General features: G+C 42.2%; 1 protein-coding gene across 1 annotated transcript in view; it reads left to right on the forward strand.

The window, feature by feature from the left end:
- UBAP2 (ubiquitin associated protein 2) overlaps nucleotides 1-18,294 on the forward strand; it is a 161,619-nt gene that overhangs the window by 74,587 nt on the left and 68,738 nt on the right. The window contains exons 9-11 of the mRNA XM_070736925.1: nucleotides 2,843-2,895; nucleotides 13,079-13,146; nucleotides 16,571-16,745. Of these exons, the coding sequence (XP_070593026.1) occupies nucleotides 2,843-2,895; nucleotides 13,079-13,146; nucleotides 16,571-16,745 (296 nt within the window). The remainder of the gene's footprint in view (nucleotides 1-2,842; nucleotides 2,896-13,078; nucleotides 13,147-16,570; nucleotides 16,746-18,294) is intronic.

Consider the following 18,294-nt stretch of genomic DNA (forward strand, 5'->3'; position numbering starts at 1 on the left):
GTCCCTCGGACTGTTGGAGGGCCGGACTATTAAAAAAAAACCCTATGAACAAATTCCTATGCACACTACACAAATGGGGACATACTATTTAGAGGGAGGGGGGCAAAGAAGTCTGAAATTCATATATGTTTATGTTTTGTTTTTAATTTTCTTTTGTTAACATCTGATTGGCTATACAAGGTTTTCTTGGCTTATAGAAAAATGTATAAAGAAAGAAGGAAGCACTTTGGCATAATGGTTAATAAGTTAGAAATATAATTGGTGTACTTTTTTGAGGAGGGAATTTAATTAAAAGAAAATGAATGTAACTGGATGACAAAATTAGAAAAAAAAACTTTTGCAACTTTTTTGATGATTGATATTAGTTACTAACAAAATACCGCATTTTATTTATGGAAAATTAGATGTGCTCCTGTCACTCACCCGTGGGCCGGATAAATGGCCTCAGTGGGCCGCATGCGGCCTGTGGGCCGTAGTTTGGGGACCCTGGCATAGGTTATGCCTGTAGTCTTACCTGCAAAACAGTTTTCTGGCAGTTCTGTCTTAGCAAAAACTTCAAAAGAGAAGGATTTGGGGGGTAGGGATTTCTGACAGTCTCAAAATGGGTGAACAGTGCAGTCAGGTGGTAGGGAAAGCAAGTGGAATGCTTGGCTGCATAGCTAGAGGTATAACAAGCAGGAAGAGGGAGATTGTGATCCCGCTGTATAGAGCGCTGGTAACACCCCATTTGGAATAATACTGTGTTCAGTTCTGGAGACCTCGCCTACAAAAAGACATTGATAAAATTGAACGGGTCCAGAGATGGGCTACAAGAATGGTGGAAGGTCTTAAGCATAAAACGTATCAGGAAAGACTTCATGAACTCAATCTGTAGAGTCTGGAGGACAGAAGGGAAAGGGGGGGACATGATCGAAACATTTACATATGTTAAAAGGTTAAATAAGGTTCAGAAGGGAAGTGATAGGAAAGTAATAGGAAAGTGAACCCAAGAACAAGGGGGCACAATCTAAGGTTAGTTGGGGAAAAGATCAGAAGCAACGTGAGAAAATATGATTTGACTGAAAGAGTCGTAGATGCTTGGAACAAACGTCCAGCAGACGTGGTTGGTCAATCCACAGGAACTGAATGTAAACCTGCCTGGGATAAACATAGATCCATCCTAAGATAAAATACGGGAAATAGTCAATCTTCAAGGTTTCTATGTTTCTACCCTGGAGACCTTCAAGTCCAGGCAGGAGACCCTGTATCTGTGATGGCGAACTCATGGCATGTGGAGCCACATCGGAGGGCACGTGACACTTTGCCCTGTTGTCAGCTCCAGCATGTGTGTGTGTGTGTGTGCGCTGGCCAGCTGATTTTTGTCCTTGGGAAAAACCGTTTCGCCCTCCGGACCTTCAGGAAAGCTTAACTGAAGCCTGGAGGCAAAAAAATTGCCCAACGGACAAACTAGAAGTTCGGAAAAACACACATCCAGTTTGCCGTTGTGCTATTTTTTGCGTTTTGGAGGGTCCGAGGGAGCTTCCTGAAGCCCCGGAGTGCAAAACAACAGCGCCATGGGCAAACCTGAAGCGCGTTTTCCGAACTTCCGGTTTACCCATGGTGCTGTTTTTTGCACTCCGGGGCTTCAGGAAGCTTCCTTGAATGCTGGCTGGAGAATTCTGGGAGTTGAAGTCCAAATAGCTTCAAGTTGCCAAGGTTGGGAAACACGTCTAGTTGACGAGGTCTGGAGAAGGCCGACTCTGTGGGACCTAACTGGTCACTGGGATTCGTATGGCAGGAGGTGGTCCCGTAAGAAATCTGGCCCGATGCCTTGTAGGGCTTTATAGGTCATTACCAACACTTTGAATTGAGTCCGGAAACCAGTCCGCGGAGTGTTGGAGAGACATGGGTGTATCTGGGAAGACCCATGACCACTCGTGCAGTTTGTAGTTTCCAAACACTCTTCAAAGGCAGCCCCATGTAGAGAGCATTGCAGTAGTCGAACCTTGAGGTGATGAGGGCATGAGTGACTGTGAGTAGAGACTCCCGGTCCAAATAGAGCCGCAACTGGTGCACCAGGCGAACCTGGGCAAACACCCCCCTCGCCACAGCCAAAAGATGATATTCTAATGTTAACTGTGGAACGAGGAGGACGCCCAAGTTGCGGACCCTCTCTGAGGGGGTCAAAAGTTCCCACCCTAGGGTAATGGACAGACAGATGGAAATGTCCTTGGGAGGTGGAACCTACAGCCACTCTGTCTTGTCAGAGTTGAGATTGAGCCTGTTTGCACCCATCCAGTTACTCTTTTCATGCCGTTGTAACTTCAAGCGGTTGCTAAGAAAACTGTTGTAAGTCGAGGATTGTCTCGATTTCCTCCTCTTTTTCTCACAATATCAACCCTGAGAGCAGGGTTGGGTTGAGGGAGAGAGGACTGTCCCTAAAATGGGACCAGGGGAGACATGACAGCAGTCTCCCAATATCTCAGGGGTTGCCACAAAGAAGAGGGAGTCAAGCTATTCTCCAAAGCACCTGAAGGCAGAACAAGAAGCAATGGGTGGAAACTAAACAAGGAGAGAAGTAACTTAGAACTAAGGAGAATTTTCCTGACAGTTAGAACAATTAACCAGTGGAACAGCTTGCCACCAGAAGTTGTGAATACTCCAACACTGGAAGTTTTTAAGCAAAGGTTGGATAACCATCAGTCTGAAGCAGTGTAGGGTTTCCTGCCTAAGCAGGGGGCTGGACTAGAAGACCTCCAAGGTCCCTTTCAACTCTGTTATTCTATTCTATTCTGGGTTAATCTGCGTGGAAATTGTGGTTTCAGTGGTTTCCTTAAGAAATGACCGACCCTTTGTTTTGCAGGAGCGTGGAAGAATTCAATAGAAGAATGGACGGCCGAAGACTGGAATGAAGATGTAAGTCTAGTTTTTCCTTGGTATTTTGTTGAAAAGACAGATGTACAATACATTACATGACTTTTAAGCACTTTTATATCTCCTTGAATGTTATTTGGCTCACTTTAATCCAGGCGCATTGTTCAACTACATTTTTTCCAGAGAATTTAAGCAGAGGCTAGACAGATCTCCTAAAACCTGTGCTATCACAACTTTCTGAAACTGCACTTTTTAAAAAACGCACTTGTATTGAAAAGTTGGGCTGATTAGATCTTGGCCCCTGGCCAACGAATGTTTGCCTGATAGTTGTAAGAATGGGTGTGATTGATTTTGTTTAATCAATCGGGGATTTTAGATAGCCATGTAATTTTATATTAATTGGATTAATTCTCTTGTAAACCACTATTTTTATTCATTCATTCATTCATTCATTCATTCATTCATTCATTCATTCATTCATTCATTCATTCATTCATTCATTCATTTGATTTTTATGCCGCCCTTCTCCTTGGACTCAGGGCGGCTTACAACATATTAGCAATAGCACTTTTTGACAGAGTCAGCCTATTGCCTCCACACAATCCGGGTCCTCATTTTACCCACCTTGGAAGGATGGAAGGCTGAGTCAACCTTGACCCGTTGATGAGATTTGAACCGCTGACCTACAGATCTACAATCAGCTTCAGTGGCCTGCAGTACCGCACTCTACCTGCTGCGCCACCCCGGCTCTTAGTATATGTTGTATACTCTTATATGTTGTAAGCCACCCTGAGTCTTCGGAGAGGGGCGGCATAGAAATCCAATTAATAAATAATAAAATAAATAAAATATTTTTTTAAAAAAATACTAGCTACAGATAGTCCTCAACCTACAACTACTGTATTTATTTGGTGGCCATCTGAAGTTTACAGTGGCATTTAAAAAGTGACTTATGACCATTTTTCACACTTATGACCATTGCAGCCATCCCCGTGGTCACGTGCTTTATATATTCAGCCGCTTAGCAGCCGACTTGTATTTATGATGGTCCTGGAGTCACGCGATTCCCTTTGGTGAACTTCTGACAGGCAGAGTTAATGGGGACGCCAGATTCACTTGATAACCATGTCACTAACTTAATGGCTGCGGGGGATACGCGTAACAAACGTGGCAAGAAAAGTCATAAATTGGGACAAAATTTACTTAGCAATTGTCTTGCTTAAGAACCTAAGAAGAGCCCTGCTGAATCAGGCCAAATCCCATCGAGTCCAGCATTCTATGTCCCACAGTGGCCCCCCAATTGTCCAGGGGAATCTTGAGCAGAAAGAGAAGGCAAATGGGACCCAAGGGAACCCTGCCTGCCTCAACCAACATAGAGGCGGCACTTGGACATCCGTTTCAATAACCACCTATGATACACTTGGCATCCATGAATCTGTCTCACATTGCCTTGAAACTCTCCGGGCTGACAGCTGTCACGACCTCTTCTGGAAGGGAATCCCATCAACCAATGACTCTCTGGGGGAAGAAATATTTCCCTTTATTTGTCCTCGCTTTCTTACCTATGAGCTTTAGGGAGGGGCCCCTGGTCCTAGTATTGTGTGAGAGAGAAAATATTTTTTCTCCATCTACCTTTTCTATCCCATGAATGATTTTATACTCTTCGATCAAGTCACCCCTTAAACACCATCTTTCAAGGGTGAAGAGACCGCTTTCTGCCGCATGAATCCCAGCGACCGGTTAGGTCCCACAGAGTTGGTCTTCTCCGTGTCCCGTCGACTAAACAATGTCATCTGGCGGGGGCCAGGGGAAGAGCCTTCTCTGTGGTGGCTCTGACCCTCTGGAACCAGCTCCCCCCTGAGATTATGATTGCCCCCACCCTCCTTGCCTTTCGTAAACTCCTTAAAACCCACCTCTGCCGTCAGGCATGGGGGAATTGAAACATCTCCCCCTTGCCCATGTAGTTTTGGTGTATGATTGATTGTGTGCTTGTTTTTTATATATATTGGGGTTGTTTTTATGAATTTTTATACTTAAAACTGTAATTAGATTGGTAAATATTAGATTTGTCACTATGTACTGTTTTTGCCATTGTTGTGAGCCGCCCCGAGTCTGCGGAGAGGGGCGGCATATAAATCCAATAAATCTAATCTAATCTAATCTAATAATTAGCAGCATCAATTTGGGACCCAATGGTGCTTGTGAGTCAAGGATTCCCTGTATTGTGTTTCTTGGGCAGATGATTGACACTCATCGATGTTGCTTTGGTCTGGTGGAGAAGCTTGTAAGCGCTTCTTCAGATAACCCCAAAATAACAAACCCTACATTTAAGGGATAGTTCTCTGTGGTTTGTCCTTAGAACTAGCTGGAACCGAATTTGCTTCTCATGAGTGAGGGAACCTGACAGGTCATTACCAGTTTTTTCCCATCATTCCTATCACCAATTTCCTCCCACTTAGGACTGTATGGCTGTAACTTGTTGCTTGTATCCTTACTATTTTTATTACTATTGATTGTTTCTTCACTGCTTATTTGAGCCCATGACAATCATTAAGTGTTGTACCTCCTGGTTCTTGACAAATGCATCTTTTTCTTTTATATCCACTGAGAGCATCTGCACCAAAAACAAATTCCTTGTGTGTCCAATCACACTTGACCAATAAAGAATTCTATTCTATTCTATTCACGTAGAAGCAACTAGAGGTATAACAAGCAGGAAGAGGGAGATTGTGATCCCCTTATATAGAGCGCTGGTGAGACCACATTTGGAAGACTGTGCTCAGTTCTGGAGACCTCACCTACAAAAAGATATTGACAAAATTGAACGGGTCCAAAGACGGGCTACAAGAATGGTGGAAGGTCTTAAGCATAAAACGTATCAGGAAAGACTTCATGAACTCAATCTGTAGAGTCTGGAGGACAGAAGGAAAAGGGGGGACATGAGTCTTCGGAGAGGGGCGGCATACAAATCCAAATAATAAATAATAAATAATAAATAAAATGATCGAAACATTTAAATATGTTAAAAGGTTAAATAAGGTTCAGGAGGGAAGTGTTTTTCATAGGAAAGTGAACACAAGAACAAGGGGACACAATCTGAAGTTAGTTGGGGGAAAGATCAAAAGCAACATGAGAAAACATTATTTCACTGAAAGAGTAGTAGATCCTTGGAACAAACTTCAAGCAGATGTGGTTGGTAAATCCACAGTAACTGAATTTAAACCTGCCTGGGATAAACATAGATCCATTGTAAGATAAAATACAGGAAATAGTATAAGGGCAGACTAGATGGACCATGAGGTCTTTTTCTGCCCTCAGTCTTCTATGTTTCTATGAGAAAATATTATTTTACTGAAAGAGTAGTAGATCCTTGGAACAAACTTCCAGCAGATGTTGTTGGTCAATCCACAGTAACTGAATGGAAACATGCCTGAGATAAACATATATATCCATCCTATGTTTCTATGTTATTCTATTTGATTTGATTCTATTCAATTTGATTCCAGCAAACCTCCGAAATTAACTTGCTGCTAGTTTCAAGGAATTGTCGGTTTCCAGAAAGGCATTCTTGGTGGTTTGTTGTTGTTGATGAAGTTGAGATTCTGGCCAGCAGGTTAAGTTGCTTCTGGGAACTGTTGCGGGCCTTCTGTGTAACCCAAAACCTTTCAGCTGTTGTATAGATCAAGTGACCTCATAATTGTCCCCGTCCTGTTTACCTTTCTGGACAGACCAGAGCCAGCAGCTCCACCCACGAGCAGAAGAACATTATAGGCTGGTTTATTTTAGGATATGTATACAGACATTTCTCCTCCACTCTTACTTCAGGAGTTGTTTCCAAGGATCTCCGTTGTGTGTTGACCCACCAGTTGATTGGGGCATTTGTGGCCTCTTGAAATAACCTTTCCTAAAACAGTCTATGGAGATTCTCAGCCATCTGGGTCACCTGAAAATACACGAAGGCAGAAGCTTGCCCCCCCTGCCCCCAAAGATAAAATACCCAGACGCAAACTGAGCAACATGGGTTGCGTGCAGTACGATGCAGTTAGCCATGTGCAAATCTATACATTGAGGGGGAAAAACAGCCTCTTCATAAGCGCATGGCACAACATCGGAGAACAAACCCATCAGGACTTAGATTCAGCAGTCCAATTGCAGAATGCAGCCGCAGTTTGTTTGTTTGTTTGTTTGTTTGATTGATTGATTGATTGATTGATTTGTATGCCGCCCCTCTCTGTAGACTCGGGGCGGCTGACAGCAATAATAAACAATATATAACAAATCTAATAATTTAAAAGAAACACTAAAAGCCCCATTATTAAAAGCAAACATACAGACAAGCATACCATACATAAATTGTATAGGCACGGGGGAGATGTTTCAATTCCCCCATGCCTGACAGCAAAGGTGGGTTTTAAGGAGTTTACGAAAGGCAAGGAGGGTGGGGGCAGTTCTAATCTCTGGGGGGGAGCTCGTTCCAGAGGGTCAGGGCCGCCACAGAGAAGGCTCTTCCCCTGGGTCCCGCCAAATGGCATTGTTTAGTTGACGGGACCCGGAGAAGACCCACTCTGTGGGACCTAATCGGTCGCTGGGATTCGTGCGGCAGAAGGCAGTCTCGGAGATATTCTGGCCCGATACCATGAAGGGCTTTATAGATCATAACCAACACTTTGAATTGTGACCGGAAACTGATCGGCAACCAATGCAGACTGCGGAGTGTTGGTGTGACATGGGCATATCTGCAGACTGCGGAGTGTTGGTGTGACATGGGCATAAAGCCCTACATGGCATGGGACCAGAATACCTCCAAGACCGCCTTCTGCTGCACGAATCCCAGTGACCGTTTAAGTCCCACAGAGTTGGCCTTTTCCAGGTCCCGTCAACTAGACCAGTGTTTCCCAACCTTGGCCACTTGAAGATATTTGGACTTCAACTCCCAGAATTCCCCAGCCAGCGAATTCTGGGAGTTGAAGTCCAGATATCTTCAAGTGGCCAAGGTTGGGAAACACTGAATTAGACAATGTCGCTTGGCGGGGTCTAGGGGAAGAGCCTTTTCTGTGGGGGCCCCGGCACTCTGGAATCAGCTCCCCCCGGAGATTTGCACTTCCCCTACCCTCCTTGCCTTTCTTAAGAACTTTAAAATGTATTTATGCTGTCAGACTTGGGGGTCTCTAGACCCCACTCTCTGCCCACTGAATGTGTAGGATGTTGTAGTATCTTTCCTGAATGTTTGATTTTTCTAAATGTTTAGCTTTTTAAAATATTTTAAATTAATTATTTCTGTTAATTGGATTTAGAAGTGTTTGTGTTGCCGTCAGTCTTCTATGTTTCTACTTTTATTGAAATGTTATAAGCCGCCCCGAGTCCATGGAGAAGGGTGGCGTGTAAGTCCAATAAATAAATAAATTTAAAAGGCAAAGGCCTTCTTTGGAAGACAGCGAAGTCCACATATTGGAGAGAAAGGAAGGCTGGTTTGAAAGAGGGATCAAAGAGGCCGTCTAGGTCAAAATTGGACGGCTCTCCCTCGACATAGCGGGAGGGATACAACATTATCTACCTCCAGTCTACAACACCATCCTTTCACCAGTTCCAAGATGGCTCCACACCCATTTGCACCACTTAGGTGACCCTGAGGACACTGATAAACATCCAAGTGGCCTCAACGACCAGCTGTCTGCAAGGAATATAAACCCTTCCATTCCCCACTATGGTCCTAAGCTGTGTAGGGCTTTATAAGAAATGACCCACACTTTAAAAAAAAACAAAAAACTTTATTATTTACATGAAGGAAAAAAAACAAATACCATAAAACAAAAGCAAAAACAGAAGACGACTTATACAGACATATAAATACCATTCATAATTACAATTATATATCAAGTTTTAAACACTCAACAATTTACACATTTGCCAACCTACCTGTTGACATTGTTACAGCTTTTAAATTATTATTTATTTATCAACCTACTAGTTTTACATTGACAGAGCAAGGATGTGGTTAAGGTGCTGAGGTGTCTCCCAGGGGCCACTGCCAGCAGGGACAGGAGGCGGATTACAAACATTGTTAAGACTGTGGGTAAAGGTAATAACGTTGATGTGGTGGTGCATCTTGGCACAAATGATTTGTCCCAGAGAAATGTTAATGTAGTAAAAAGAGATTTTCAATGTCTAAGTGTGGAGCTGGGTAAAATAACTGATTCAGTGACTTTCTCAGAGGTGTTACCGGTTTGTGGCCAAGAGGATAAAACAACGTGTATCCGAGAGTTTAATGTGTGGTTAAGGCAGTGGTGTAAAGCTGAAGGTTTTGGCTATGTAAATCATGATGTCAGTAGGTGGTCTAATAGGGAGTTGTTTAAGAGGGATGGTTTGCATCCATCATACAGAGGTACCCAGAAATTCAGAACTTTTTTGGACAGGCATTTAAACTAGGTAAAGGGGACAGAGATGTAACTGATGTGGGTGATTTCTGTCCCCGACCAATGAGGATAAAGCAGTTTTTGGAAGCTTATGAAAAGGGAGCTGCAAATAATATAGATGTAGTTGTTGATGATAAGGGGCAAACTAATAACGAAAATAATGTTCTTCGGGTAATGTGCACAAATGCTCGAAGCTTGAGCAACAAGCTCTGTGAATTAATGGCCATAATATCTAGAGATAATTTGGACCTGGTTGCCATAACTGAGACATGGTTTAAGGATTCTAATGAATGGGAAATATCCATACCAGGATATACACTGTATAGGAAGGATAGAATAGAGAGAAGGGGAGGTGGAGTAGCCATTTATATTAAAGAAAGTCTAAAAACAACACTAATTCAAAATACGTGTCAAGATCTAGAGACTCTCTGGATTTGCATGCAAAATAAAGAAGGTTCTGTCATTAGAATTGGGGTGATCTATAGGCCTCCAGGGCAATCCGAGGAATATGACAACAAGATGGTGGATGAAATTACCCAAATGGCAGTAAAGGGAGATATTGTGGTTATGGGTGATTTCAACATGCCTGATGTTGACTGGAATATCCCCAGTGCCCTTACATGCAAAAGTAAGAATATAGTAGAGGCCTTTACAGGAGCAGCTCTGGCACAGCTGGTTAAGACACCAACTAGAGGGGAGAATATTCTAGATTTAGTTTTTACGAATGGGAATTGGGTTTCAGATGTCAAGGTGGGAGAAAATTTAGGTTGCAGTGACCATCTATGTAAAAACTCATTGTGAGCAATCCTATAATGCAACCAAAGTATTGGATTTCAGTAAAAATTTTTTTAATGCAATGGGAGAATATTTAGATAATGAATTAAAGGGGAGGGATAAAATGGCAGGAGCGAGCATCCAGTGGACTGTATTAAAAAAGGCCATCCTAAAAGCCACTGGACTGTATGTAAGACAAATAACTAAAGGTAAAAGGAAGAAGAAACCGCTATGGTTTAGCAATGATGTAAGGGCTATAGTCAATGAAAAAAAGGCTGCCTATAGGAGGTATAAAGAGTCTGGAAGTATAGCTGATAGGGAGGTATATAAAATGAGACAGAAGGAGGCGAAACAGATAATATATGCTGCTAAAGCCTCAAAAGAGGAAGAAATTGCCAAATCTGTAAAGAAGGGGGATAAAACCTTCTTCAGATATATTAATGATAAGAAGAAGAAAAACTGCGGCATCACGAAGCTTAGTACCGGGAATAATACATGCATTAATGGGAATAAGGAGATCGCTGACCATTTCAATAGCTACTTCTGTTCAGTTTTCTCAAAAGACACCTTACAAAATAATACTATAGAGGGATATAGCATTGCTTCCAGCTGTACGGATTCAGCTCCAGTGATCTTAGAAGCCGATGTCTTAGAAGAACTTGAACGATTAAAGATAAATAAGGCAATGGGTCCAGATGGCATCCACTCCAGGGTTCTTAAAGAACTCAGATCTGTCATTGCTACCCCCCTGACTGATTTGTTTAACCAATCCTTGTTAACAGGAGAAGTTCCCGAGGATTGGAGAATGGCCAGTGTTGTGCCTATTCACAAGAAGGGCAGTAGAGAAGAAGCTGGTAACTACAGGCCAGTTAGCTTGACATCAGTTGTAGTTAAAATGATGGAGACTCTACTCAAAAAGAGGATAAATCAGCACCTAAAAAACAATAACTTATTAGACCCAAATCAGCATGGCTTTACTGAAGGCAAATCATGTCAGACTAATCTCATTGATTTCTTTGACTATGTCACAAAGGTGTTGGATGAAGGTGGTGCCGTGGATATTGCCTACCTGGACTTCAGCAAAGCCTTTGATACGGTTCCACATAAAAAGCTGATAAATAAATTAGTGAAGATTGGACTTAATCCCTGGATAGTTCAATGGATTTGCAGCTGGCTGAAGCGTAGACATCAGAGAGTTATTGTTAATGGCGAGTATTCTGAGCAGAGTCAGGTTACAAGCGGTGTGCCACAAGGGTCTGTTCTGGGTCCTATTCTTTTTAATATATTTGTGAGTGACATAGGGGAAGGTTTGGTAGGGAAGGTTTGCCTATTTTCCGATGACTCTAAAGTGTGCAATAGGGTTGATATTCCTGGAGGCGTCTGTAATATGGTAAATGATTTAGCTTTACTAGATAAATGGTCTAAGCAATGGAAACTGCAGTTTAATGTTTCCAAATGTAAAATAATGCACTTGGGGAAAAGGAATCCTCAATCTGAGTATTGTATTGGCAGTTCAGTGTTGGCAAATACTTCAAAAGAAAAGGATTTAGGGGTAGTGATTTCTGACAGTCTCAAAATGGGTGAGCAGTGCAGTCAGGCGGTAGGGAAAGCAAGTAGGATGCTTGGCTGCATAGCTAGAGGTATAACAAGCAGGAAGAGGGAGATTATGATCCCACTATATAGAATGCTGGCGAGACCCCATTTGGAGTACTGTGTTCAGTTCTGGAGACCTCACCTACAAAAAGATATTGACAAAATTGAACGGGTCCAAAGACGGGCTACAAGAATGGTGGAAGGTCTTAAGCATAAAACGTATCAGGAAAGACTTAATGAACTCAATCTGTATAGTCTGGAGGACAGAAGGAAAAGGGGGGACATGATCGAAACATTTAAATATATTAAAGGGTTAAATAAGGTCCAGGAGGGAAGTGTTTTTAAAAGGAAAGTGAACACAAGAACAAGGGGACACAATCTGAAGTTAGTTGGGGGAAAGATCAAAAGCAACATGAGAAAATATTATTTTACTGAAAGAGTAGTAGATCCTTGGAACAAACTTCCAGCAGATGTGGTAGATAAATCCACAGTAACTGAATTTAAACATGCCTGGGATAAACATATATCCATCCTAAGATAAAATACAGAAAATAGTATAAGGGCAGACTAGATGGACCATGAGGTCTTTTTCTGCCGTCAGACTTCTATGTTTCTATGTTTCTATATTATATTATTATTACCCAAATCTTAGTTTTTATTAATTTCATTCATATTACCTAAATCATAAATTGTCCAAAGTTTATTGCTAGACAACATTTTTTATTATTTTGTATACCTAGTAAATGAAAGGAATAACAACATTGCTTACATTTTTTTAATTGTATTTTTGTTTGTTTGTTTGTTTGCTTGCTTGCTTGCTTGTTTGTTAGTTCATTCATTCATTCATTCATTCATTCATTCATTCATTCATTCATTCATTCATTCATTCATTCATTCATTAGATTTGTATGCCGCTCCTCTCCGTAGACTTGGGGCGGCTCACAACAACAATATAACAATTCAAGACAAATCTAATAATTTAAAAAAAAAATTAAAAAACCCGTTATACTTTCAAATCGTGAGAAATTTGACTATATTATAGATATTTAAGCTTTTAAATATTTTTTTCCATTAACCCAATCTTATCACCTGCTCCAGGTTTGGTAGAATTCAGTATTGTCTTTTTCTTGTACTGCATTTCCAATGTCGTCTTGTTCATTTCCGCAATTTCGTAAATTTTATTTATTAAGTTTAGTGCTTAATTTTCAGGTCTGCGCGTAGGCAAGTCTGGCAGCTGTAATTTTGTTTATTAATAAATATCGATCTTCCTTGCTGCTCTTTTTTCTTCATTGCCCATATCCAATATAAATTATTGCCTGCAAATGAGATACAGTTTTAAATCTTTTCACAGTTCTAGAGTTTTTTGTTGCTGTCTCCTGCAGGAGGGTGGAAATTAATACAAAACAATATTATTCTGCTCTCTTTTTTTTTGTCTGATATTTTAGCTTTCAGAAACAAAGGTCTTCACAGCTTCATCAGTTCCAGCCGAGAACCATGTCACTTCTGGTCAAAGGTACATGTTTTTCTATGTTGCCTCCCTTTAACGGCTATTATGGGATGCCCTTTTTCTCAGATGCAATTGTTGGTCCTGTCCATAACTGTCCAGGCAGGAAGCACTGAAACTTAGAATCCTAGAGGTGTCTTTTGCAACCTCCTGCCAGGTTCATTGTCCATTTTGGATAGTTGACTATCCATCTGATGATTCTGGACCAGGACTCACTGCTCACAGTCACTCACGCCCTCATCACCTCGAGGTTTGACTACTGTAACGCTCTCTACATGGGGCTACCTTTGAAGAGTGTTCGGAAACTTCAGATTGTGCAGAATGCAGCGGCGAGAGCAATCATGGGCTTCCCCAAATATGCCCATGTTACACCAACACTCTGCAGTCTGCATTGGTTGCCGATCAGTTTCCGGTCACAATTCAAAGTGTTGGTTATGAACTACAAAGCCCTTCATGGCATTGGACCAGAATATCTCCGGGACCGCCTTCTGCCACATGAATCCTAGCGACCAGTTAGGTCCCACACAGTTGGCCTTCTCCAGGTCCCGTCGACTAAACAATGTCGTTTGGCGGGACCCAGGAGAAGAGCCTTCTCTGTGGCGGTCCCGATCCTCTGGAACCAACTCCCCCCAGATATCAGAGTTGCCCCCCCTCCTTGCCTTTCGCAAGCTCCTTAAAACCCACCTCTGTCGTCAGGCATGGGGGAATTGAAATTTTCCCTTCCCCCTAGGCTTATAGAATTTATACATGGTATGCTTGTATGTATGATTGGTTCTTTAAATTGGGGTTTTTTAGATTGTTTTTAATATTAGATTTGTTTACATTGTCTTTTTTATTGTTGTTAGCCGCCCTGAGTCTTCGGAGAGGGGCATCATAGAAATCTAATAAATAATAATAATAATAATAATAATAATAATAATAATAATAATAATAATAATTCTCAGTGAAAGGGAATATACTGTACAGGTAGTCTTCAACTTGCCGCAATTCACCTAATGACCGTCCGAAGTTAAAGCAGCACTAGAAAATACCATGTTTCCCTGAAAATACGCCCTACTATCAAGGTCCCAGGTAACATCCAAATTTAAATCAGAGTCCCAGTAAAAGTCCCACTTTATTTCCGGAACCATCCTGACACCTACAACGGCGACCTTGAATCTGAGCTTTCCACCCAGTTGAAAGCTTATTTATTTTATTTATTTGACTTCTCTGCCGTCCAATCCCAAAGGACTCAGGGTGTCTTATAAATCAATATAATACAAATTCAAAAAGATACAAAGCAATAGAAGTTGAATATAATATCTAAAACTGAAACCCTGTAATAAAAACCCATTTGTTATAAAAAAACCAGTCATAATTGCATGCATACACACCATTCACACAGTTTTGCCATGAAAGATGTATAATTCCTGGCCCCCAGGCGTGTCAGCAGAGTCAGGTCTTCGTGGCCTTAGGGAAGGCCAGTAGGGTGGGAGTAGTACGGACATCAGGGGATAGTTGGTTCCATAGAGCCGGGACAGCGATAGAGAAGGCCCTCCCCTGCTGACGGGACCTGGAAGAGGCCAGGTCTGTGTGCTTTTATTGGTCTCTGGGAGGTATGTGGTAAGAGGCGGTCCCGTAGATCACCTTCCTCGTCCCCCACCCACAAATATATCACATTGCCCACTCAGATTGTGCCAGCATGGCAAGTCTTTCCTCCACTTCCGCCCAGGTGGGTGGACATAGGATGGCCTTGAACCCCCCTTGAAAGAATGCTTTGTGGCTGCTCCCTCGTGAAAATCACCCCTCCCAAGACCCCATAAACATCAGGCCTTCTATAGATAGTGTGGCAATCTGTTGATTTATTCACCAACGTCTGCACTGGCTTGACACCTTCCCCAAAAGTAAGCCTGAGCTTGATTTTAACATGTGTGTCCAATATAAGCCCTACGCCCCAAAAAATAACCCCTAGTTAAGACCCCATCCACTCCAGGGTGCATGGGGTAGATGAGGCACATGGGTAAAAATTAAGGTAGGGTGGGGATGTTGATGGAGCTGCCCTACTTATTTAAATAATTTTTTTTTAAAAATTAATGTTTGTCATTCAGATTTCGTTTCCCCCCTGTCTGTTCCTCCTTTTTTGGATGGTCCTATTCCACCATTTCTATCTAACTTTTGTCCTGCAGTAAGTTGTCCCACAGTGAGTCTCCTCTGGCGAGTTGGCCACAGCAAATTGGTTATGGGAAGTTGTCCTAGATTCTCACTGATAAGAATGTTGGATTTCACAAGAGCCAGGATAGAGCCTCCCAGCCCTCCTCTTGATTTGTATTTGTATTCTTTAGATTTGTATGCCGCCCCTCTCCGCAGACTCGGGGCGGCTAACAAGAATAAAAAAGACAATGTAAACAAATCTAATATTAAAAGTAATCTAAAAAACCCCAATTTAAAGAACCAATCATACATCATGCTCACTTTCCAAGATGATCCCGGAATGATTTATGACTGCTGCCTAGCTGCAGTCATTCAGCCAATTATAAATCCATCTAGCCCTTAATTTACCATATTATTAATGAGACTATCGTGAGGCACTGTGTCAAATGCTCTGCCGAGGTCAAGGTACACTATGTTCATGGCGTCCTCCCATTCCATTAAGCTAGTAACTGTCAAAAAAGCCACTCTGAGATAAAGTCAGTCAGTGGTGACTAGTTATTACGTTCCTCTCCTGGCGCTCACAAGCAGCAGCTTTTGAATAATCTGTTCAAGGACCTTGCTCTATATAGACCTCAAGATGACAAGCCTGTGTTTTTTTAAAAAAACAGTGGTACCTCTACCTAACGCCTCTACTTACAAATGTTTCTAGATAAGAACCGGGTGTTCAAGATTTTTTTGCCTCTTCTCAAGAACCATTTTCTACGTAAGAACCCGAGCCACCGAAACTGTAACCGGTAAAGGTGGAGAGAAGCCTCCCTGGGGCCTCTCTAGGAATCTCCTGGGAGGAAAGAGGACCAGAAAAGGCAGGGAGAAGCCTCCGTGGCGCCTCTCTAGGAATCTCCTGGGAGGAAACAGGGCCTCCACCCTCCCTGTGCTTTTCCCAATCGCACACATTGTTTGCTTTTACATTGATTCCTATGGGAAAAATTGCTTCTTCTTACAAACTTTTCTACTTAAGAACCTGGTTGCGGCACACATAATTTGCCGCTACATCACGCTGTCCTAGGTGCTTGGGAAGCGCCCAAGGATGGAATATGAAATCCAGCATGGTGATCTCATTTGCTGTGTTGTATTGACAATAGTAGTAGTAGTAGTAGTAATAATAACAATAACAATAATAACCCCCACCTGTCTCCCTCCTGTGCATCCTTAGGAGTCTTTGTCTACTTTGAATGCCTCCTGGCCTGCCTTCTAGCTTCCTTCCCTTTTCTTAATTTTCTCTCTCTTCCCCTTTGATGCCCAGCATCGATCTGGTGTCCCTGCTTCAGAACCAAGACCCGGAGGCCACCTCCTTCGATGCTGCTCAGCAGCAAGGCTTCGGCCAGGCGCTCGTCTTCACCAATTCCCAACACAACCCTTCGACGGCCTCGGGAACAAGCAACCCAAGCACTGTGAACACTTACTCGGCACAAAACCTGGTAGGTGGCGGCTCAGGAGCCAAACTCGGAACTCCAAAGATCTTGTTGCGAATCTGGAAAAAAACCTGAAATGGGGCAACTGTGAACTGCGATGAGAACTTTCGCAGAGGATAATTGTGGGGTCCTTGGTGCTCTCTGAATTGGTTGGTTCCCTTGCAGACGTTTCATTAGCCAACTAAATCACATCATCAGGGTTAAAAGTTTGCGGAATTTGGAGAGAGGAGGACGACGACAACTGTGGGGTCCTTGATGCTCCCTGAACTTGGTGGTTCTCTTGCAGACGTTTCATGACCAAATAAGACAACATCATCAGTGCGTAGTGAGAGCTGTGTAGTTGGTAATTAAATGTGTGCAAAACTACCAAGAATCCCACAGTCCTTTTTCTTCCTCCTCCTCTCCACAAACCAAACTCCATTCTACCACTGATTATTGTTTGTTTGTTTGTTTGTTTGTTCGTTCATTCATTCATTCACTCATTTGGCTTCTATGCTGCCTAATCCCAAAGGACTCAGGGCGGCTTACAACAATGGACAATTGGGGGCCCACTGGGTGACACAGAATGCTGGACTCAATGGGCTTTGGCCCGATTCAGCATGGTTCTTCTTATGTTCTTATGTTCTTTGATTCTAAGATTAATAAATGCATTTTTATTGTTGGTGATATCTAATTGATGAGTAGAATAGAATAGAATTGAGTAGAATTCTTTATTGGGCAAGTGTGATTGGACACACAAGGAATTTGTCTTTGCTGCAGATGCTCTCAGCGTACGTAAAAGAAAATATTGATTTGTCAAGAATCAGGAAGTACAACTAATGATTGTCATAGGGGTCAAATAAGCAAGCAGGAGACAATCAATATAAAACAAAAGGATACAAGCAACAAGTTACAGTCATACAGTCATAAGTGGGAAGAAATGGGTGATAGGAATGAGGAGAAAATCTAATAGTAATAGTAATGCAGCCTTAGTGAATAGTTTGACAGTGTTGAGGGAATTATTTGTTTAGCAGAGTGATGGCATTCAGGAAAAAACTGTTCTTGTGCCTAGTTGTCTTGGTGTGCAGGGCTCTGTGCAGGGCTCTGTAGCGACGTTTTGAGGGTAGGAGTTGAAACAGTTTGTGCCCAGGATGTGAGGGGTCAATATTTACACTGCCCTCTTTTTGACTCGTGCAATATACAGGTTTTTGGTGGAAGGCAGGTTGACAGCAATGGTTTTTTCTGCATTTCTGATTAAGTTAGTGAATAGTTTGGCAGTGGTGAGGGAATTCTTTGACTGTTCCTTATAAAGTGCATTAATATTATACTAGAACTAAGGAGAAATGGCCAGACAGTGAGAACAATTGATCAGTAGAATGACTTGTCTCCAGAAGTTGTGGGTGCTTCACTATTGGAGGTTTTTAAGAAGAAATTGGACAACCACTTGTATAAAATGGTATAAGGTTCTCATGCTTAAACAGGGTTGGATTAGAAGATTTCAGAGGTCGCTTCCAACTCTCTTATTCAAATCTTGTAGTATTTTAATACAGAGAGCATGGTGGTTATCCGGTGTCTG

The sequence above is a fragment of the Erythrolamprus reginae genome, chromosome 2 (assembly GCF_031021105.1).
Source record: "Erythrolamprus reginae isolate rEryReg1 chromosome 2, rEryReg1.hap1, whole genome shotgun sequence".
Lineage (NCBI taxonomy): Eukaryota > Metazoa > Chordata > Lepidosauria > Squamata > Dipsadidae > Erythrolamprus > Erythrolamprus reginae.